The sequence below is a fragment of the Sceloporus occidentalis genome, unplaced genomic scaffold, assembly GCF_023333645.1.
Source record: "Sceloporus occidentalis isolate IW3139 unplaced genomic scaffold, rSceOcc1.0.p SCAF_1, whole genome shotgun sequence".
NCBI classification, from domain to species: domain Eukaryota; kingdom Metazoa; phylum Chordata; class Lepidosauria; order Squamata; family Phrynosomatidae; genus Sceloporus; species Sceloporus occidentalis.
The window spans coordinates 60821140-60845142 of NW_028316981.1; the positions used below are offsets into that span (position 1 = coordinate 60821140).

Sequence of the window (24003 nt, forward strand, 5' to 3'; positions counted from 1 at the left end):
TTATTCCCACTTTGCATGGAATGTGGTCATGAGGCTGTTAAATAAAGTTAAATAATCCTAGATGACTCAAACAGGATACCAAACTTGTGTTGTGTTCCCATTTCTAGGAAGATTTCCTAGGAAATCTACAACTGCATTTCCTGTAGCTCTTAAAAATACAGAAGCACTCAGAGAAAGAAAAGTAGAAAAGAAAATGGGCGCAAAACATGTGTAGGTTGTGCACCCCAATATTACATACAAAGAAGCAAAGAAACCCCAAATTTATTTTTCTAATCTGTAAATTTTCTGAGTACAAAATTAGGTGGCTGAGGTGTTCTGGTCAAACTTTTAATAACTCATTGCATGATTTGCATAATAGCAAATAATTGGAAACCTCAAGAGTGCATCTGAAAGGCAAAAACTCCTGGTGCTTAATAAGGGTGGAGAGGAGAGCTAGGAGAAGGGAAAGCTGAATAATCATTGGGTGGGTGGGGGAGCTTAAATACCATAAAAGAACCAGATCTTATCTGATCTTGGCAGCTAACTAGGGTCAATCCTGGTTAGTACTTAGATGCGAGACCACCAACAAATACTGTAGGGTTTACATACACACAGACACACAGGGAGAAAGAACAAGGAAGAACAGAATTTAGATGATGGGAAGAGTGAGGAGAGGGAAGACAAAATGGCAGAGACTGGGCTAAAGCAGACTGAAACCAAGCAAATAAATAGAGGGGTGAAAAATGAATGCTAGGTGATACAATGGGCTTGGTCTCAGACATAGTTGGGTCCTTTTCCTAGTCAGAGCATAAGAAGAGTCAAGCGGGATCAGACAGAAAACCTACTTCATATAAGGACCCTTTCACACTGTACAATTATAGCACTTTGATGGCTAAATCTATGGTATCCTGGGATCTGTGGTTTCATGAGGCATTAATGTCCTCTGGTTGAGGATTCCAAATACCCCTCCATAAACTGCAAATCCCAGGATTCCATCAGATGTTGCCAGAGCAAGTAAAGTGGAATCATAATCTCTAATTATGTAGTGCAAAAGGACCACCATTCTGTTCCCATAAGAGTCAATGAGATGCCCACAGAAGTACCACAAGCAAGAGGTAAGTGAACTAACACCCTCCCACACTTTCCAGAATACTATCTCTGTACTGTATTCAGTTTGGAAAAATAATTTTGAATTATAAAACGTCTCTGAGTTATCTTTGTAACTGAACCCTTCCTAGTTCATTTAATATCCTTACAAAAATACCCCACACAGCTTTATTTAAATATCATATGTGAGTTCTTTATCATCATTCATTATTTCTTCCTGTTTTGAAGGCCACATTTAAAAACAATCCAGCATGCAGATCCTTTTGTGAAGTCTATTTTTCCTTACGTTATTTCGAAATGAGTGACTGCGAATGGGGTCTTCGGCTGCAAGGGAAGCACTGCTAAGCATGATGAAGACAAGAATGAGATTGGTAAAAATGTGGTGGTTGATTAGCCTATGACATCCCACACGAATCCTGTAGCACAGAATAAGAAAAGAGAACACCGGCATTACAATTGTCAAGTTAACTGCTTGTGAAGTATATAAACAAAGTAACCTAATTTGTAATATCTTCTTTCTTTTTTAATAAAAAATGTAATTGTTCATCTGGAAAGTGTGCTCATCAAAAAATCAATGCTGGTATGTCAGGAAAGTATAAAACAAAAAACAAACTGCTTCTTTTATATACTGCTTCATACTGAACTAACAGTGTCTAAGCGGTTTACAACTCTAAGCTAATTTCCCCCAACAATCTGGGTACTCATTTTAGTGACCTCAGTCAAGCAACCTCAATCAAGCTTGAATCCTTTCTCTGGTACTGAACTCGCAATCTTATGGTTTTGAGTGAGTGACTGCAGTATAGGTATTTAACCACTGCGCCACCAGGGCTCTACAATATCATATAGGAGATGGCATAGAGGCTAAACAGACTGGCACTTATAGAATCATAGAGTTAGAAGAGACCACAAGGGCTATCCAGTCCAACCCCCCTGCCATGCAGGAAATTTCAATCAAAGCATACCCGACATATGGCCATCTAGCCTCTGGTTGAAGACTTCCAAGGAGGGAGACTCCACTACACTTCAAGGGAGCGTGTTCCAAACAGCCTTACTGTCAGGAAGTTCCTTCTAATGTTGAGGTGGAATCTCTTTTCCTGTAGCTTGCATCCATTGTTCCTGGTCCTAGTCTCTGGAGCAGCAGAAAACAAGCTTGCTCTCTCCTCAATATGGCATCCCTTTAAGTATTTAAACAGGGCTATCATACCACTTAACCTTCTCTTCTCCAGGCTAAACATCCCCATAGGGCATGGTTTCCAGACCCTTCACCATTTTAGTCGCCCTCCTTTGGACATGCTCCAGTTTCTCCACATCCTTTTTTGAATTGTGGTGCCCAGAACTGGACACAATATTCCAGTTGGGGCCTGACCAACCAGCCTCGGGGCAGAATGGGGGTATGGCATCCACATGCTGCACACCCTGATGCTGTGTACCAGACTGCATGGCGGGGGCCATCACAGCACTCCTTGGGTGCAACGTTTGGACATGCTGCGTCACAGGAGCAGCAAAAAGCTGACACCATGGTGGCAAGGGCACCTTTTTGCTGGAGCTAAAAGCAGCAGCATTTTGCCGTTCTTTTTAGTGCTGGATCAGGGCTGTGGCATGCAGTTGCCATGACCCCAATTTGACACTGAAAGGGGCAGTAGGGAACCACTCCTTGGGGGCGGTCTGTAGAGCTCCATGTGTATGTATATCTTATGGAAAGGGGACATTGGAAAACTTTACAGATAACCAGATACAGCCTTTAATAAGGTCATGCTATGCAGGCAATATTTTATCATTTGGTAGGCCTACAAGCATAAGTATTTCATCACCCTGCTAGAAGTCAGCAAAGACATGATACATCAACAGAAATGACTTCATATGGTTAGCCATTCAATATTCCTCTAGCTAAAGCCAACAAAAGGAGCCCTGGTGGCGCAGTGGTTAAATGCTTGTACTGCAGCCATTCACTCAAAACCACAAGGTTGCAAGTTCAAGACCAGCAAAAGGCCCAAGCTCGACTCAGGCTTGCATCCTTCCGAGGTCACTAAAATGAGTACCCAGACTGTTGGGGGCAAATTAGCTTACTTGCTAATTAGCTTACTTGCTGTTCACCGCTATGATCTTTGGAATAGCGGTATATAAATAAAAATTATTATTATTATTATTATTATTAAAAGCTTTGCTACTCTTGAGGTATCCCTATTTAATACAAATCTGTTCGAATACTGTTCATAAAAGTGTATTTACGGGTTTGTATTGCTGAAAATAAAGAAAGAGCTTCCTTCAGGAATTGGTGTCATTTTCTCCTTCATATTAAGCTCAGATATTCTTCGGGGTCTAGGACCAGCTGGAACCTCTGGCTCTTCTTCTTCCTCTTCCTCCTCTTCCCCTACTTTAAATTGAAATTTTCATTAATTATAAAATTAAATTAAATTAAATAATATATTTTCCTCTCAATGTACATACATAAGTAATTACCTGGAACATCACAAGGTGGATAAGGATCTTTGTCTTCATCTTCTGCTTCTCCATATTCATTAATAGTAACCTATTGTAATAACGATGGGAACACATCTGATGGTAAATAAAAATTGATTCCACACACTAAAGTGAGTCATACAGAGCTCCCTCCCCTACCCTGAAAATGCTCAGAATTGCAGCTTCTTGTAGGGCCTATATAGCTCAGGATAGGTCTGAGAGCATTATTCTGGTTCCTTTAAACTTTAACAGAAATAGTAAATAGTATTTTAATATGTACTTGTTTTAATATTTTGTAAGCTGTCTTGAGTCCCACTATTGGGAGTAGGATATAAGTGTATTCATCAGCAGCATCACTGTCATCATTATCATCATCAGAACTATCATTATTATCATATATATATATATATATATATATATATATATATATTACTAACAAAATGTGAACTATGAAAATCTCCTTGTAAAAGCTAGCAGCTCATAAAATATCCAGTCAAGTTGCAAAAACGAGTTGACTTAGCATCTGGACATGCAGAGTATGGGGGGCAAGAAAGGACCCTAAACACAACAATACAAGAAGAAGCTGCCTTTGCTTGGAGAGTTTGTGGCCTTGAGATTTGATACGAAGAGGCTACAGTTATCTCACATATATGAAAACAGTATATTTTAACAACTTTATAGAGTAAAAACATCAGTCACATGTGGAGACAAGTGAACAAAGAGTAGTAGAGGGCAGTACTAAATATTTATTTATTATATTACTTTGTATCCCACTTTTCTCCCAATATTGGGACCCAAAGTATTCATAAACTGCTGAATATTCAGTATGTAAATTTGAACAGAAGTAAAGTACCTTAGAATCCTTGGCCTTCTTTTGATCACCTTCTGGTTTGTCCCCCTTTTTAATATCCAAACTTTCTTTTCTACAAAACAAGACAAGAAATGGAGGAGGGTGGGAAATAAAGCTACTCAGATGGTCAATTACTGGTTCTATTAAAAATAAAAACACAGACTACATGGCAACATAGAATACTTACACACTGAAATACATGTCAACATGTCAGATGTCACAGCCCCACAGCTATGCCTTCTAAGGCCTCTGGCCTTTCTCCTCTTTTGGAGGACTGTGCCATGCATGCCTGTCCCTCACCTACTAAACAGGCTTTAAAAGTGTCATAGAGCCTCTACTGTAGAGAACCCTGTCTCATTATAACTGTTTTAACTGCTAGTTCAGCCTGCATCTGCATGGAGAAGATAATATATGGAGCAATGGAGGGAGGCATATTACCTTCTCCTTTGGGTTAAGCAGTCCAGTCTTAGTACCAGAATTAGGAGTGCTTTTAAACCTAAAGCAAAACCAATGTAAAACTGTCAACGTATGAAGACAGTGTATGTACCTATTTGTATATCGTACCCTGGTGGCAAGCTTGCTGCCAGTTTTGGCTTAGCAAAGCACATGACTGCAAAATATATGTGTACACTGTCTCAAAACAGGGAAAGAGTACCTCTCCCCCACCACACACACACATACACACACACAACTGCCATGCAGGAAAAGCAGCATGAGTGGAGCTCCCCTAAAGGCTTTGCTTCTCTCCAGCTGTCACTCGTGCCTGAGTCTTCTTCCTTCTTTCCCTGTTCCCTTTTCCTTTTATGCTGTGCCTCATTAGATCATAAGCCTGAGGGCAGGATGTGTCTTGTCTTTTTTAAACTGATGTGGAAAGTTATTTGGAAAGCCTTTCCAGCAGGATACAAATATAGATACACATACACTTACACATCCATAGATAGACAGAGAGGAAATTGCATTGTGACTGCAAACTACTACCTACTACAAAGTGGCCTAAACATTTGACCAATTTCAAGAACAAAATTGATGTTTAGATGGAAGGATGAGATAAACCTTCCCTGCATCACACATGGATTGCCACCCAACTGTCTCTTCCCTGATTATCACTTTTTCCTCCAATAGCTGATGGCAGCAGATGGAATTCGGGGGATGTTAGAAGTGGGCAGATTATTAGCTCCTTGCCCACCTATATTTTTTTCTTAATACTGAACACCCCAACCTGAAAACTGAAATGAACAGTTCTGTCCCCATCATGTGTAGTTTGATTCCTACAGCTAAATTGCTGTAGTGAATTCAAACACGATATATTTTCACAAACTAAGCTTGTTGTTATGTGCCTTCAAATTGTTTCCAACTTATGGTGAATTTTTCATGTGGTTCTTCTGGCAAGGTTTGTTGGGGGGTGGGGGAAGTAACCTTTGCTTTCTTCTGAGGATGCCAGAGTGTGATTTGCCCAAATTTACATGACTAACTGGGGATTTGAATTCTGTTCTCCCAAATCCTAGTCCAATGCCCAAACCACACCACCATACTGGCTCTCACAAACTAGACTGACTTTAGTGGGATAATTGAACATGACATGGCAATGTTTTTTTTAGAACTGAAAGTACTGCTTCAAACATTTCTAAAACTTCACTGTAATCTAAGTGTACCATTGTAAGAGTGACTGGACTTTCTCATACAGCCCATGAGATAAATTCCAAAATCCATATTGTGGTAATACCTTTACTTAGGCCAACCAAATGGTCACCAAAATCATGGTAGCTTGCATAGACTTCAGTGTCTATTTGGCTGTCCTAAAAAAATGTCACCTTCCCACTAGGGCCCTCCGTTCTGGTAGTCAAGGTCTGCTGTCCCAGCCCAGGATTTCCTCTGCCCCATCTCGGATTCGCCCCTTTTCACTCGCTGCCCCTCATTCCTGGAACCTTCTTCCCCCGCAAACAAGAGCTATCTCTTCTTTAACCAGCTTCAAAACAGAGCTGAAGACCATCCTGTTCAGAGAAGCATTCCCAGGCATTGCATAATTGTCACTTGCTTTTTGCTGTTCTTTTGTTGTCTGTTTTATTGTATCATTTCCTGTATTGTATGTATTTTATATGTATTATCCTACTAGAGAGGCCCCTTCCCCACCACCTTTCCCTTCTCCTTTTGTGTCATGTCTTTTTAGATTGTAAGCCTGAGGGCAGGGAACCGTCCAATTAAAAAGATTGTATGTACAGCACTGTGTAAATTTACACCGCTTTATAAATAAAGGTTAATAATAATAATAATAATAATAATAATAATAATAATAATATCAAACTATGGATTTTGGACTTTCACGGTTCACAACAACCTTCCACAGAATGTATAGTGTCTCAGATTCTTTCAAAGGAATCACAAGAGAAAAACAAAAGGTGAGAATGTTTGCATGCACTGTGCATTTCCTCTATACCTCGCAGTCTTCTTTCTCTCTTTTTCTTCTGCTTCTTCCTTCTGAGCAGTGTTTAGACTTTCTGCATCTGCTAGGTTATCCACCGCAATGGCCAAGAAGACATTTAGTAAGATATCTAATTCAGAACATTTTAAGGATGCTACACAGCTATGGAAACTTATCCCTTGTCAACAGGAAAATATATAAATTCCTTGCTCTTAAATTCAGGGTGTTAACTAACTAATGCAGCCAATATGGTGCAGTGGTTTGAGTGTTGGACTACGACTCTGGAGAAAAGGGTTTAAATCACCACTCGGCCATGTCAATCCACTGGGTGACCATGGACAAGTCACACTCTCTTAGTCTCACAGGATGGCCATGGCAAACCCCCTCAGAAGAAATTTGCCAAAAAAAAATCCCATAACAGGTTTGCTTTAGGTCACCATAAATTGGAAATGACTTGAAGGCAAATAACAACAACAAACTAGCTAATATACTTTGCTGTTGCTGTGTCTTCAAGTCATTTACAATTTATAGCAACTGCAAGGAGAGCCTATCATGGGGGGGGGGGGGTGGTTCTTGGTAAGATTTATTCAGGGGAGTTTGCTTTTGCCTTTTTGCTGAGGGTGAGACAGTGTGACTTGTCCAAGGTCACCTATTAGGTTTTTAAGGCTGAGCAGGGACTCAAACCAGAGTTGTAGTTGAATTTTCAAATCACTCACCAAGCTGGCTCCCAGACCTCATTTAATATTAATGGATATAGAGTATTTGCAAATTAAATGACAAATAAATTTCTACACAATATGACTGCTTTGGCTTTTTGCCATATGCATTGCTTATGAACTTTCCATAGGCATCTGGCTAGGCACTTTGGAAACAGAATGCTTCTTCTATGTTTGATAAGCTCCAGAGGTCCAGTTCTCTTCTCTAGGACCTGCTGTGGAGCAGAGCCCTGCCACTTCTGGTTTAAAACCCTTTCTAGGGAGTGGGAAACAAAGTGTGGGAGAGGTAATCTTTCTTATAAAGAAGAATAATTGCTCTCAGAGGCTTTAAGGAGCAGCAGTTTTCCTCTTTTTGCAGAAAAAAATGAGTGGGGAAGCTCATTTTGGTGGCTGAAGTACAACCTTGTTTTATGGCTATCTCAACCCATGATAATATAGCAGGAAGTGGACAAGAATAAATACTTAGTGGGAACAATTTAATAGGGACTTACGGTACTTCAAACAATAAATAAATGAAATTAACATGTAAGAGTTCACAAAACTGTACATATGGTAAAGATAAACTGGTGATGAATAATTCCAGATTCATATCCACATTAAGCAAAAAATGGGAACAAATGATGCTTCAAGTAGGTTTGATGGTACTTGCAAGAAGAGGAGATATAATCCCTGTGTTTAACCAGATGAAATTCTACATCATCCTTAAAAGGAATGTATGCTAATAGGAAACCTAGGTGCAGAATGGTGAGTGCTTTACATCCAAAACAGCACCAACAGAAAAAAATTATTAAGGGAGAAAAACAGGTAAAATATGCACCAAAAAAAACCCCAATGAGGACGAAGCATGATTAGTCCAATGAAATGTGATGTGTCTGTTGCATACAGGTACAAAACCAGGGAAACAGAGAATAAAATAGACAGCATATGGATTAGTTACCTGGAACACTCAACAGGAGCATACAAAATGACAAATTTGTTACAGATTCAGTATGTATTTCCTACTCAAATAGAAGTTCAAGTTCTGTTCTTATAATCTTCAGTATACTAGCCAGCAACATAATCAACACATCAAAAATGACTGACAAGAAGAATGGAATCTTTCCGTATGTTATTCTGAAGTGTGAAGAGGTATGTGAAGATGGGAATAGCTGGTTTAAATACTTACTCATGTTCTAAAAAAACACAATTACATTTTAACTAGATTTTTTTTAAATGAAAGGATACAGTTACCACAGATGAAGAGGATAATGAAGTATACACAGACCACCATTCCAGATGATGATGGACCACCATATGCCATAATGCCATCATACATAACAGCATTCCAGTCTTCACCTGTTAGAATCTAAGAAGCAGATGTCTTATTACTGCATGAACATAACAAATTAACAGATAACATTTTCATTTAATTCCAAGCATAGAAAGAAATATCTCATTACAAATCCCAAACAATATTTGTGATTCATTAAATTTATAGAATTAACAATATTCTGTTCTATTATTTTATGCTCCTACATAAAAATTAAAAATTAGTTGATCAAGTTTTATTAATCTAAAGTTCTTTTAAATTGCACAGATGGATGAAAGCAATCATTTTTAAATAATTTTCATTTGTTGCTTGACTGAACATTTAGGGTCTGCCATGATATTTCTTATCTGTAGAGATCTCAGCAGTTGCTGCATACACATGAACACAGTACTAACACTTTGTATGTAGTGCATTAAAGGTATTTAAAGCTCTTGGTATACACTGCCACAATTTGAGAATAACAGTAACAAGTTAAGCCAATGCTACTGTCTTCATAATGTAAACATTGGACACAGGTGACTTGATGTCAGCAGAACAGTGGTTTATGTAAAGTCACTAAGTGACTATGTGGCAAAGATGAGATTTTAACAGGTAGGTTCCTGGTTTCCAGTTTTAGCCATTATTCTCTAACAGTTCTAAACTGACCAATCAATGGGTTAGCGTGAGGAAGAAAGAGTGATAATTATTAGTTTTTTGTGGGGTTTGGGGGCTATGTGGCCAAGTTCTAGAAGAGTTTCTTCCTGAGGTTTCACCAGCATCTGTGGCTGGCATCTTCAAAGAATTCTCTGAAGATACCAGCCATGGATGCTGGTGAAACATCAGGAAGAAACTCTTTTAGAATATGGCCACATAGCGCAAAACCCCCACAAAAAACTATGGATGCCGGCCATGAAAGCCTTCGACTGCACAGTGATAATTATTATTAAACAGATAATTTTACAAACATGTGATAACATTATATAGAACCATTTCTTAAAAACAGGATTTTAAAAAACATGGGAGCACTGAACACCTAACAAATTATTGGATTAGTTATTTTATCATAAGTATCTAATGCAGGTACATCTCCATTGTGATGTAATGACAAGCTATGTATGCTCAGGCTTCTGTGCTTCTTCTCTCCTTTCGGATGTGTCTATGAAGAGGAGATCAGAAACAAGCTTCTTCTACTTTTAATTAACCAGAGATTTGTACTGTGTCTACGCTGTAGATTATTAAGTACAGCTAATTAAAATCAACCCAGATGCATTAGAAAAGAACTGAGAATGGCATCTTTCAGGCTGAATCTGCACTGCAGAAATAATGCAGTTTGTACCACTTTAATTGTCATGGTTCAATACTATGGAATTCTGTGATCTGTAGTTTTGTGGGGTATTTAGCCTTCTCTGTCAGAGAACTCTAGTGCCACAACAACAGGGTGACCAGACATCCTCCTTTTCCAGGATATGTCCTATATTTCTACCTTCTGTTCATGAAAAATTTCAAAATGTCCTCCATTTTCAGCAAGGCTAAGGAGCATGACTTTATATTTCTGTTAGTGTTTTTAGATTTAATTTGGTAATGTGTTACATTTTTCTTGAATGTCCTACAATCTGTGGTGTTCCATCCTCCTTTGTGGTTATGACATCTGGTCACCCTGCACAACAAACTACAAATCCCAAGATTCCATACGATGGAGCCATAGCCATTAAAGCAGTGTCAAATTACATTATTACTGCACTGCAGATTCAGCCCCAGTAAAACATAGCCAAGATTACTGTATGTACTCATATATAAGTATAAAAAGTTTGGTCAAAAAATTGACCCAAAAAACCTGACTTGACTTATCCATGGGTCAATGTAAGTACTATAGCTTAACTCTTATTTAAAATAAGGAACCATCTCCTGGTGAAAAGCAAGAGTATAATACATGAAGCACTGACCCCTTTCTACTCTCTCATCCATCCAGAATAAGCACAGAGTTATATCTGCTAGAATTTTATAAGTTCATTGACATTGTTTTGCTTTGCTCCATTCTTTAGATCCTTTGCTATATGCCCCTAAATTTTACCCTCGACTTATCCACAGGTCATAGCAAAATCCATAATTTTGGCCCCCAAACTTGCCTTCGACTTATACATAAAGTTGACTTATACTTGAGTATATACCATAGTCTGTCTGGGTCAGGAATAATGGCATAATGCAATCAAATAAAAATAGAAGTTAAAGTTCCCTCTCCTCTCCTCTCAATTATGCCAAAAGACTGGGAAAGGGGAAGATGGTGATCTCAAGGCTTTATTTACATAGCAATAGACCCTATTGTATTTATTGCTGCTTTTTGGATGACAATTCCTAGATTCACCAAGCAACCCTGGCCACTGGACATGTGAAGCAGGAGGTTCTAGGAGTTGTAGTCTAAAAGAAGTAAGACCTCATTCAAATGTAGTCAACAAACAGAAGTAGGCTAGCCATTTCCTTTTGAAGTCCCTTTGAAAACCATTGCAAAAAAGTGTAATGTTTCTAGAATTCAGGCCACTCATAATTTACAAATATGAATCAGGATTCTTGAGTTCTAGAAATGCTAGAACAAAGTTTTCTGGAACTGCTGGAAATGTTGTTTTCACCTTTTTAGAATAAATTCAGTTCCTTCTTTATATCACACTGCAGAATATGGTAAAGCGTACCACTAAGTAGAGTCAAACTGTATTGACACTGGAGTTTATCACACAGGGCACTTACCACTGCCCAAATGTTGCTCAAGTATTTCCCAAATGTTTCAGGAGGTGGGATCATCTGTCGCGTTTCTGAAACATCTTAGAGGCTTCCCGCTTTCTTTCTGTCACAGAAGCGTTTGTGGGGAAGCCTCAGAAAAGCCATTTTTATTAACAAAAAATCCTGTTAATAAAAATGGCCTTTCTGAGGCTCCCCCATGAATGCTTCTGCGACAGAAGGAAAGCAGGAAGCGTCTATGACGTTTCAGAAGCGTGACAGGTGATCTCACCTCTGGCGCTCCTGAAACATTTGGGAAACACTTGGGCAACGTTTGGGCAGCGGTAAGTGCCCTGTGTAATAAACTCCATAGTCACATGCAATGGGATCTCAATATCATGAAAATGCATTTCAGCCCCAGTAAAAGAACTACAACAGATAAAAAATGTGCTTCCACTCTTTAAAGGCTAACTCATATACAATCTTTTCTAATATGAAGGCTAATTTTCATTTCAGACATTGTTTGTAATGTCTGGATGAAGATATAATTTTCTTTTCCTTTTTTATCATTCCAAGATCATGAAGATCAAAAATAACTTCCTTATTTATTTATCTGTAGCCAAAAAGATACTCATGCTGATATCAGACATTATGAAAATATCTTCCTGTAACCTTTTCAACTAAATACTTCCTTATAATCTTTTCAACCAACCAACCAAACAAACAAATCAGGTACATTCAAATATTTTAAATCCAGCTAACTATACACTAATTTACTTTTATTTGAAATATTATCTAATGAACTCAGTGTATTAACATCTAAATAAATATGCACAGAGCTGTCCAGTAAAGCTAACATCCTATTCATAATAACTTGGAAGATAACCTGCATAGAACTACATAATTTTTGCAACATCTAAAAAATGTCAAGATACCAGTTGCTGTGCCAATTATACAATGGCTGTGTAAATTCCCTAATTCTTAAGACACAACAGCATTAGTGGCATATTCTGGCACAAAAAGTGGTGAAACTAAAGGAAATTTCCTTTAAAATAATATGTTTTGAGATTTTTTTAAAAAAATACAGTAAACTCTATCATTATGATATGCTTTCAATATATTTTTTTAAAAAGCAGTAATACCTGCAATCTAGTAAGTCTTTTATATGTATATGTTGTATAATCAGATTTCCATTTACTGAACCAAGCATTTCCTTCTATTTCCATGCTATAACCCCTTACAATCTGCTTTGGAAGGCTCACTTCCAGCTTTTACAGCAGATTTTGGAGAGAGGCTGGAAGGCTGCAGAAGACAAAAGAATTCATGGCTCTCAGGGATCTGGTATACTGATGGATGGAAAGTGGTAGATTCCACCCAGAGCAAAGAAAGAAAGAAGCTTTGCTGCATATATGAATAACGTTTAGCTCACAGCCCAAAGCCTGGCTAATATATCAAGATACAACCTTTAAACTTGTGAAGCCTAAACAGTTAACCATAAGGGAATGTTTTCTGTTTGTTTCGTTTTGTTTGTTTATTTACATTCAGTTACTCTGTTTTTTAAAGTTAAATTTTGGATGAACAAAGACAACTTAATTTTATGACATTAACATAAAAGCTATGTTGCATAAATAGATTGAATACATGATATGAACAGATGATACAAAATGATGCAGAAATTACCAGAATATTGACTTTAATGAGCAGAATGCTATTTAACACAAACAGAATTAATAAGTTGTTGTGATAGTGATTTGGGGCGTTTTTTTAGGAGATAGGATTACTTAGACACTTTTGTTTTTCAAAGATAAAATGTCTTATAGTGGGTGAAAGAAATTTACCTGGAATACAGTTAAAAGAGCTTGTGGGAAATTATCGAAGGTGCTCCGTTTTGTTTGAGTTTCATCAAAATTAAATTTGCCTCCAAACAGCTGCATTCCAAGCAATGAGAAGATTATGATGAAGAGGAAAAGCAGAAGCAACAGTGAAGCAATGGACTTCATTGAGTTTAACAAGGATGCTACCAAGTTGCTCAGGGATGTCCAGTGCCTATAAATTAAAATGCGTGTGTTAACAAAAAAAAACTGTAAAAGAACAGTGCGTGATGAAATATTACGAAAGAGCTGCGGATCATACAAGTGTCAATAAAACTTAGCAGCAAGTAAAACAAAAACAAAAAACAAAACAAAACAAACTACTAACAAGTATCACTCTTTAATTCCTCTTACCTGGTTACTTTAAAAATACGGAGCAGACGAACACAGCGAAACACTGAAATGCCCAGGGGTGACATGATTTCTAACTCCACCAAGATGGTTTCAACAATGCCGCCACAGACCACGAAGCAGTCAAAACGATTAAAAAGGGACACAAAGTAAGACTGCAGGCCCAGACTATACATTTTTACTAACATTTCACAGGTGAATAAGGCCAGAAGAACTTTGTTTGCAATATCTGCAGGTGGGGAAAAAATCAGAAAATTATATTGAGGTATATGCCTCTGATTCATTTTGTGCAGAAAGCAAGCAATGGTTTTGTTTCTAATTTCATCTCTAATCCTTTTCCCCAAATCAGGATGATACTGCATATACCTACCAAAAATACTACTTACAATCAAAGAAATTCAGGCAATAAAATGTCAAAGTCAATTTTTCATTGCTTTCATATAACAAATAACATATGTGTCATATGTTTAATAATGGCATGATTCAAAGTTAGTAAAGCCCTGGTGTTCAGCACCAAATTCAGCATATGACAGGCCTGTCTTGTTGCCTCCTGTAACTTAAGGACTACCTGGTAATTTTATGCACTGAGAACAACTGATAAAAACCATCAGGAGAATCCCTATATGATGCAGTGGCAATCCCTTCTAGATAATCTGCTAACATGGAGAAGCAACTTCTGTTGTTATTGTAATACAAGGACTACTGTTAGTCTCAAAGGTGCTACAAGGTCCCTTTGCATATAGGGGAATGCATAACTGTGACAAACAAATGAAGCCCACAGCCCACAAGTCTACAATCTAAGCTATAGAAAATGTACTGTGGACTACAATACACATATGTTCTAGTAAAAACCTATATGGTACCCAAAATTATCTAATTTCTTCCCAAGGTTCTGTTTAAGACAACTAACATATTTTATACAACATAGAATTACTAAAGCCAGCATGGCACAGTGGTTTGAGCACTGGGTTATGACTCTGGAGTTTGAATCCTGGCTCGGTCATATAAACTTTAAGCCTTGGGCAAGTCACACTCTCTCAACCTCAGAGGATAGCAATGGCAAACCTCCTCTAAGGAAACCTGCCAAGAAAACCCATGACAGGGTTGCCTTAGGGTCGGCATAAAGTGGAAACAACTGGAAGGCACATAAAAACAACAGAATTGCTAAAAAATAAAGGTATACACTCAATTTCTATTAGCTATTGCATGACATTTTAAAAATAAGTATTTCATTTTTACCTTGTATTTGTGTCAACCAATCAGGCTGATCATAATGCTCAGATGAGATAGTTAATGTGTTCAGGAAGACGAGTACAATCACTAACCAATAAAATGAAACAGATTTTACAGCAGCCCTGCATTTTCTCCGATTGAATCTGTTCCATCGTCGCCAGCGTCGACTAAAATTTAAAACAGTGGAGGCATTATAATATAGACTTAATTTAGAACAATTAGGTAAGAGAAAAATCTGCTTGGTAAGGATATCTTAGTCCACTATCTTGGTAGTTTCACAGGAGGGACCATGCCCACATGCCCAGTCACCGTAACACAGGGAGAAAGGACATCTGAGAATTAGTGATTTAAAGGGACAGTCGAGTCTGTAAAGGATGTAAATAGTTCTCTGCTAAAAGCCAGAATTAGCACTTTGAAATGATTCCCAGTAAAACTTGACAACCCAGTATGTGAAATAAACTGCTGCCATTATACACTGTGATTTGTCACATCCAATAAGCATTCTGGCAGCTGCATCCTAAAACAAATGGAGCATCAGAACTTTCTTCCACAGGAGCCTAGATAGGCCACATCATAGCACTCCACTCCAAACATGACCAGGGTGCATTTGACTCTGAATGGATGTTCTACCACTGAGTCATTAGTGGTTCAGTTTCATGAGGTCTCTTCCAACTCTATGATTCTGTGGTTACGCATGTATATATATTTTTTCAGTTCAGCTATACTAATTTGTACATTTATTCCATGTACCTCTGGCTCAGATTATTAAACCAAATATTGAATGAGCTGGTAAAAACCTGTAGGCACTGCTAGGTTTGGGGCACACCCATTGCTGGAACTGTTGATACAGATTATACTGTGTTGTTCAAGCAAACACTGATTGAAACATGAAAGTACATGGAATCTGCAAAGGATAAATGTGAGTGGAAATACATGCATACATTATCCATATATCAGTATTTTTGTTTCTCCAATTACATGAGTAACCACAGAATCATAGAGTTGGAAGAGACCGCAAGGGCCATCCAGTCCAACCCTCTGTCATGCAGGAAATCTCAATCAAAGCATCCCCGACAGATGGCCAACCAGCCTCCGTTTGAAGACCTCCAAGGAGGGAGACTCCACCACACTCCGAGGGAGTTTGTTCCACTGTCGAAGAGCCCTTACTGTCAGGAAGTTCCTTCTAATGTTGAGGTGGAATCTCTTTTCCAGTAGCTTGCATCCATTGCTCTGGGTCCTAGTCTCTGGAGCAGCAGAAAACAAGCTTGCTCCCTCCTCAATATGACATCCCTTCAAATAGTTAAACAGGGCTATCATATCACCTCTCAACCTTCTTTTCTCCAGGTTAAACATCCCCAGCTCCCTAAGTCGTTCCTTATAGGGCATGGTTTCCAGACCCTTCACCATTTTGGTAGCCCTCCTTTGGACACGCTCCAGTTTCTCAACATCCTTTTTAAATTGTGGTGCCCAGAACTGGACACAATATTCCAGGTGGGGCTTGACCAGAGCAGAATAGAGTAGCACTATTACTTCCCTTGATCTAGACACTATACTTTTATTGATGCAGCCTAAAATTGCATTGGCTTTGTTAGCTGCCGCATCGCACTGTTGACTCATGTTCCATTTGTGTTCTACTTGGACTCCTAGATCCCATTCACACGTAGTCTCATTCAGCCACGTGTCAACCATCCTATATCTGTTCATTTCATTTTTCCGCCCTAAGTTCTCCGTGTTGAGATTCATTTTGTTAGCTTTGGCCCAGCTTTCTAATCTATTAAGGTCATTCTGAATTTTGATCCTGTCCTCAGGGGTATTAGCTACTCCTCCTAATTTGGTGTCATCTGCAAATTTGATAAGTATACCCCCAATTCTGTTATCTAAGTAATTGATAAAGATGTTGAATAGCACTGGGCCCAGGACAGAGCTCTGTTGGACCCCACTGGTCACTTTTCTCCAGGATGAAAAGGAGCCATTGTTGAGCACCCTTTGGGTTCGTCCGGTCAACCAATTACAAATCCATGTAACAGTTACGTTGTCTAGCCCGTTCTTCTTAAACAGAGCCACACATACATTTTATGTCTCATTTCTAAAAGCAACACTCCTCATATGGATGGACCTTGGTACTTTTTCTTGATAGGAATTTCCCACAAACACACTGATAGAAAAAGAGGAATGAGCTGAACCCAAAACTTTAGTTAGGAAAATATCTTTTCAAATTGACAGGCCTTTGACAGATAAGCTGTGCTATAGCAGTAATGTGTTGTTCTTTCTTTTCAGCAATTTCTCTGTTGAACAGTCTCCCCTACACTCCCCTGAACTACAGCACTAGAGCTCTCCAGCAGACAACTTCAAATACTTCACCAGACTACAGATCTTAGGATTCTATAACACAGAGCCACAGCAGTTAACATAGTAATACAATTCTGTAGTCTGAATATGCTCAGATACTCAAGTAACTGTAGATGATAAAACAGTTGTTACAGATGCAGTGGAAACAAGGGTCTCATGACCTTTGAACCAATCCCTTGAACAGCCGTTTGATCTGCAGCAATACTGTTTAGTTTCATAAGATAACTTCATCTCTCTCATTCAGTGCATTGCCTTCTATGGGACGGTGTGTGTGTTTGTGTGTGGGAAGGGCAGCACCAATTTGACTTGCATGACAAGGGAACAAGGGATCAGACTATTTCAAACTATTTGTCTTCTCTGCCTTAGATAGAGGAACTACTTCTATTACTGGAAAAAAAAATATATGCATCTTTGTATGTGTTCTCCCCTGCCCCTGCTAATAATGGAAGTAGGCACTGCAATTTTTCACACGTTACGCTGCATACACCTGTAATTATTTTTATTTTTATTATTATTACACCTGTAATTTACTATCACTATATTTGGAGTATTGGAGGCAACCAGGACTCCAGAGACTGTTGAAATCAGGCAGAAGGGTTAAAAGAATGTTCTCTCCGTGCAATCCATGCCAATCTCCATCCTTCTAGGTTGGAAGCAGAAAGCATCTTAGCATTGTTTCAAGACTGTTGCAAAGAGTATTCCACAAACTTAAATCAATTTTGATACTACTTTAAAATGACATTCTGTAACCTTGTCTAATTTCCTAAACTGGGGTAATCCATGGTCAGAGTTGGGGGAAAATGTAACCTCAAAATAGCATGCGTCAGCATTTCCCCTGTGAAGATCATGAGACACTACCACTTTACAAGAAGATTCTTTTAAAATGGTCAAAGATTGGTACGTTTATTTTTCTTCTTGTCCACATATAGAACACCTCTCTTTTTTTGTAAAATAACTACTACAACAATGACAACAATAAATACACTTGCTTTAAAATGTTGAAGAATGAACTTTGTGCATAGTTTTTTAAAACATGCCATTCAGCAGTGAGACTTTGAGTGAGGGAAAATGTGAAAAAAACAACTGTTTAAGTGGGTTTAAGACTCTCTGATTCATGAAGTATTATGATCATGAGCATTGAAGTGCTCAGATTAGAGCAAAATATTGAAAAAGATGTGAAATCTGGAAGTCCATATGGACCTGCTTATATTTCAAGCCATCAGATGTTTTGTTGCTTAGGGTTAGAACAAGGAATATATTTTGTGACTTTTTAAAATTCCTGGTTCAGGAAATCATGATGCCTGCAGACTGCTTATGACCTCTAGGACCATTTTTGCTGCCCTCATATCCCCTTAAAGAAGAAATCACAAAAACCTGTTCTCTTCCTCTGTGGGCATTATTCTCCTCAAAAATAAAATTCAAGACCCAGACAAATCTCATTTTTGCAAAATCATGTTTTTAAAATAAAATCAACTTTATCTTTATTTTTAGTGAAAACTTCTTATTTTTAAGAAGTGGCAGCGCACTTTTTCCTTAAGGTTTTTTAAAACCAGCAGTGACCAGGTCACTTCCAGCTTCTGGTCACTTCCAGTGTCATTTCACTTTGTCAGTTCAAAAGGGTGCTGGGGCTGTAAAAATGTGAGGCTGGTGTCTGAATTTTAAAGGAGCTATCCAGGAAGCTGTGCTATTCTGAGAATAAGATACAGCTCCTATAAAATTCTGATTAAATGCCAAAGCAGATTCACACTACCACACTGATGTCTGAGCCAATGACCTACCAAACTCCATTGTCCATCCATGCCCATGTTAAAGCTCTTAAATGCATCAGGCCAAAGACAACTCCAGTTCTTTTGACACTGAGTCTATTTCTGAGTTTTGGAGACAATAGTTTCAAAGACACAGTTCCAAAAAATCCAAAGCTCAGTAAAAAATAGTATTGATAGTTTAAGGAGGTTAAATAAACAAGTTGAAAAGATTACATTGGATAGTGCAGTAGACTGATTAGATGACAGAAAGAGAGGCTGTTTTGTTTTTTAAAGATGCACACAGGTATTTTTGGAATATTTCCTAAAAGGTATGAATCAGGAGAAAAGAATACTAGTAACTTTCTGTTTTCAATTTACGATTTTAAGGAGAGCAAAAATAAAGTTAAGAAACTAAGCAAAGAATATTAGGAATATGACTGATATTTTTATTGTGATTGTAAATTCTAGCTTGAGGGAAAAGGGGAACTCACCTTTTTATTTATTAATAATCCAAGAAATCTTGCTTGCATGCACTTCAAAAGAAATCAAGATATTTGTGCTATGACTTGGACACATTTTTACATACCAGTGTCCTAGAAATATAGCTTCAAGTATTTTCCTCCCCCCCCCCCCCAGTTGAAAAGTGTCCAAATATATATGAAATGTTGTGTCACCTAAGTGTGAAGATCCATTCTAGAAAAACTTCAGGCTGTTTCCCCCCCTTAATCATGCAAATACTATACTGTAGGAGTCAATGATCTGCTAAAGACTATGGAACTGATAATCATAATGATAAACCATAGAAATGACTGTTGTTATAGCTATGATTTACTTATGGAAGCAGAGACCACTGCAAAACACAATGAGCAAAAAACAAACAAACAAAAAACAGTTTCAGACTGGTTTCAAATTCTGTTTGTCAGCACCAAATAAATTATGCTTTGTGTGTAACCTGAATCAGCCACTGCCTTGGTTCACACATTGCACAAAACCATGATCTAGCATTACATGTGCTACCCTCTGTGAGCTCTGGTGATGCTTGAGTGCTCCCTCCTTCTCTCCTTCTCCCACATGACTGGAAGGAGGAATCAACAAAGATTCATTTTTGCATTCCTCAAATCTTTGACTGTCATTAAGTATGGACCTGGAAGCATGGCTAAAAATACACTACACAGCTGGTAAACAAGCTATCTTCAAACAATGGATGATCAGTCGGATTCATTTAACATCATAACTAATTCATCCTCCTAGCCATGCAGGAGAAGAAAAGCAGTAAGAATGTGGGAGAATGCTCAAGCCTGCAGCTTTGCTTAGTGTATCAAAGGGTAATGCATATAACCCTAAGGTATGGTTTAGTATGCATGGTTTCATATTGTAGTAGTATGGACTAGTGACAACTGGTCCAATAAAATTAAACATGGTTTAGCTATAAAAAAAACTGTACATGTTATGTCTGAACCCAACAAGATTCCTGAATATAGACAGTTGGTGAGGCAGAAGAGGAAACTGTCTAAGACATCTCAGAAGCCAATTTTATGTACCATTTTTATTATGAAGAAAAGAAGAAACTGAACAGAACAAAAAACAAAACAAAAACAAAACAAAAGCAGAGTAATGTACTATGATATCAACTGGACATACTCTTTTATGATGGTTTGGTGTTAAATGAATAAGGCTTGAACTTAGCAACTCCATCCTCCTCTCTGCTCCTGCAGTGAAGCTGCAAACAGATCATAGGCACTTGTTTCTTGTTTCGTAGGAGTTTACCACAAGAGAGGGAAGAACCCAAATCTTGTGGGTAAACTGGGTTTAAATACGTGAATATAAAATGGAGTTGTTTTCAGACGACATCACATGACTTTTGCATTAACCTGACATTAACTCATGCAAAAAGTGGCAAAATTGTGCTGCTTTTTAACTTTGGGAAAATCTTGAAGTTAAAAACGGCACAATTTTGCTGCTTTTTGCATGGGTTAATGTTGGGTTAATGTCAAAGCCATGTGATGTCATCTGAAAACAATTCTGCTATTACGGGATGTCCATGGATTTAAACCCCATTTATCCACGGGATTTGGGCACTTTGCCTCCTGTGTGATAAACTCCATTGTCACATCCTGTGAAACAAACCCTTCAGCTAGCATTTGTATTATGTGGTATGTATACAGCAGGATGACATGCAATGAGGTTCACCATATTCTGCCTCCACTGAAGCCCATCTCTACATGTCTAGCATTGGTTATCCTCACTGACACCACACTGCCCAGCCATCCTGAACCATCATTCCTGTCAGATTATGGTTTGCTCACTGAGTTAATCTGCCTGTTACATGTAGATATAAAAGCTATACTGGAAGTCAGAAATCAGAAATGGGTAGTGAACTCAAGATATACCAAACTTTTCCTTTCACTCCAGTTCCTTTCTACAAAACTCTGCACCATTATCTCCTGTGGTTTTCTCTTTGCAGAATTTCAAATGCACATTTGAAACCTGCTATTTTTAAGGTCATTAAAGAGGAGAAAAATCTGCTTGAGCAAGTTGACTGACAGAAGGAAAAATAGGAAATATTTGTTTTGGTTTTTTTAAAAAAAACTCTTCTTGCCACTCTTCAGTTTTGGTCCCTGAGCTGTAAAGCAAAGTGGCTGCAAGAGAAGGGGCCTCTTTGTTGGCCTCCATGAATAAAGGCCAGAGAGTAACAACAGCTTGGCCTGGTTGGCCAAGCTGTACCACACAATAGAGGGCAACTGTAAAGGCTATTTAAGTCTGTTGCTCCTTGGCCTCTTGTGTATCAGGAGAGTCATGGGCCTCCTCCATATGTTTCAGACATTCACCTCTGTGAGAATGACTTGGGTTTGCTCATGGGCAATGCCCTCCATTCACAGGCTCTGCATGATTTCTGTGGTAGTTATGGCAGATGGCCTCTTGTATATGAGAAGTAACATGAGTCTCCTCCACATGTTTTTGTCATTTTTGTCATTTGTCTCTGTGGTAACAACTTGGGCTTGCTCAAGAGCCAGGTCCATTCACAGGCTCTGTAAGATTTTTGTGGTAGTCATGGCAAATGGCCTCTTGTGTATCAAGAGTGCTGTGGGCCTCTGCATGTTTTGGTCATTTTCCTCAATAGGAATGACTTGGATCTCCTTAAGGACAAAGCACTGCTTTGTCAGGCTTTGCATGATTTTCATTCTGTTATGGACACTTGGCCTGGGCTTCCATCATTTGGTCAGCCATTCTTCCCAGCCAAATTTGCCGGGGTGACGAGGACCCTAGATGACTGGACCTGACTCACCAATGAGCAAACAGAGTTTGGCTAAGGGTTTGGGCCATTTTTTCCTCATCCTAAAATCAGATCCCAATGAATGGAGCTCTCCAGAGCGCATGGTGTTCATTTGTCAGAATAAACCAATTTGATTTTCCTGGGAGATTTGCAAATAGGTGTAAGATCAGTTTTGGCTAGCTTGGTGGGAGAGAAGGACTAAGCAGATGCTTGTCCCTTGTCCATAGGAGGTAATGGGGAGAGAAGGTTTTTAGATCAGTTTATACCTTGGCACCCCATTGTGGTAGAGGGTTGGTCTCTCGAGTTGCCTCCACAGGGTAAGCAAATGGGGTGTGTGGCAAGGAGACTGCCCTTGGGGCTGATCTTGGATTTACTCCATCTTATAAAGTTTAGTGATTTTGGAGTTTTTGACCTTCCAAAGATGACTGGCTGAAGTGGCAACCAATGCTGTTTGGATTGCTCTTGGAGTCTGGTGTAGCTGGGGAGGTGTCATAGGTTGACATCTGGGCCTCAATTGGATCTGCACCAGGTTGCTCCTCTCTTATTTATGTGTTTGCTCAAACAGTTACATAGTTTTTTTAGATCAATTAAATGGCCCTTGTTCAATTCACTTATTTGTGTCTGGTCTCGGTATTTCATGGTTGGTCAACAAACTACCTCACCTTCTAAAGTGGCTTCTCAAGGGGAAAGTGTGTGTATTTAACATGAGCTTTGGCTGCTGGTGTCTTTTTCCTTTAACAATGAAATCTTAAAAAGGAGGTATCCAGTAACTTGCTTGTAGCTAAATAAGCAAAGCAATATGAAGAAAAATGTTGTTCAATGGCAACAACATAACATATGCATACATATTGCTTGCATATTATTTACTCACACAATTTAAAAATTCAGTCATATTCCACCATAATTTAAATAGATTAGTAGCATATAGAATTATGATATACTTAGGGAAAATGAAAGGTAAAGAGAGAAGAATACTGACCTGAACTTGGATTTTGAGATAACTTGACTAAAAGAAAAGGAAAACACATTTTTAAAGAAAATTCAGAAACAATAATTTATACAACTCCTTCTCCTTGAAACCTATATAGGAAATTAAAATCAGTTTAAATTATTATTTCTTGGATGACTGCCTGATATAGAGAAGTTTTATTAGTGTACACTGAAGAACACCTGTCCATTTTTGACTGCTTTTAGTGGAGCAATATAATAATTCATTTTACACATAAAGAAAATAACAGTCCTTTGCATTAACCTTTAATCCCTTCAGATCAAGAACTATAATTTTTATAAAATTCAGTACAAAATAAACTCAGAGATAGATTGCAATCGTAATTTAATAATGAAAAACTTTGGTAGAATATTTATATCCTACCACTTCTCCAAGGTGCCTCTCCCTAATAACCCTGTGAAGTAGACTGTGAAATGGAAAGTCTCATCTAGCACCATGCATCCAACTTAGTATGGATTTAAACTTGGGTTTCCATGGTCTAGTAATCCTGCCATCATACTACTTTGCAGTAAAGCAGAATTTTAATTCCTCATTAAGAACAGGATTTGTAAACTACTAGGCAACAACTTACGGCAATAATATTCCTATTGGCCTAAATCCAATTGTTAGCCCCATATACAGTGGAATCATTGAATCAATAGGA

The 24003-nt window shown here is 38.3% G+C and overlaps 1 protein-coding gene across 2 annotated transcripts in view; it reads right to left on the bottom strand.

Moving 5' to 3' along the window:
• The window catches only part of CACNA1D (calcium voltage-gated channel subunit alpha1 D), a 387489-nt gene that overhangs the window by 121301 nt on the left and 242185 nt on the right, over positions 1 to 24003 (bottom strand). For both annotated transcript variants that reach the window (XM_089522716.1, XM_089522725.1), the window contains exons 11-20: positions 23331 to 23357; positions 14990 to 15150; positions 13754 to 13979; positions 13367 to 13574; positions 8756 to 8876; positions 6831 to 6945; positions 4400 to 4469; positions 3547 to 3616; positions 3316 to 3460; positions 1373 to 1502 (exon numbers count right to left, since the gene is read on the bottom strand). In XM_089522716.1, coding sequence (XP_089378842.1) covers positions 1373 to 1502; positions 3316 to 3460; positions 3547 to 3616; positions 4400 to 4469; positions 6831 to 6945; positions 8756 to 8876; positions 13367 to 13574; positions 13754 to 13979; positions 14990 to 15150; positions 23331 to 23357 — 1273 coding nt within the window. The remainder of the gene's footprint in view (positions 1 to 1372; positions 1503 to 3315; positions 3461 to 3546; positions 3617 to 4399; positions 4470 to 6830; positions 6946 to 8755; positions 8877 to 13366; positions 13575 to 13753; positions 13980 to 14989; positions 15151 to 23330; positions 23358 to 24003) is intronic.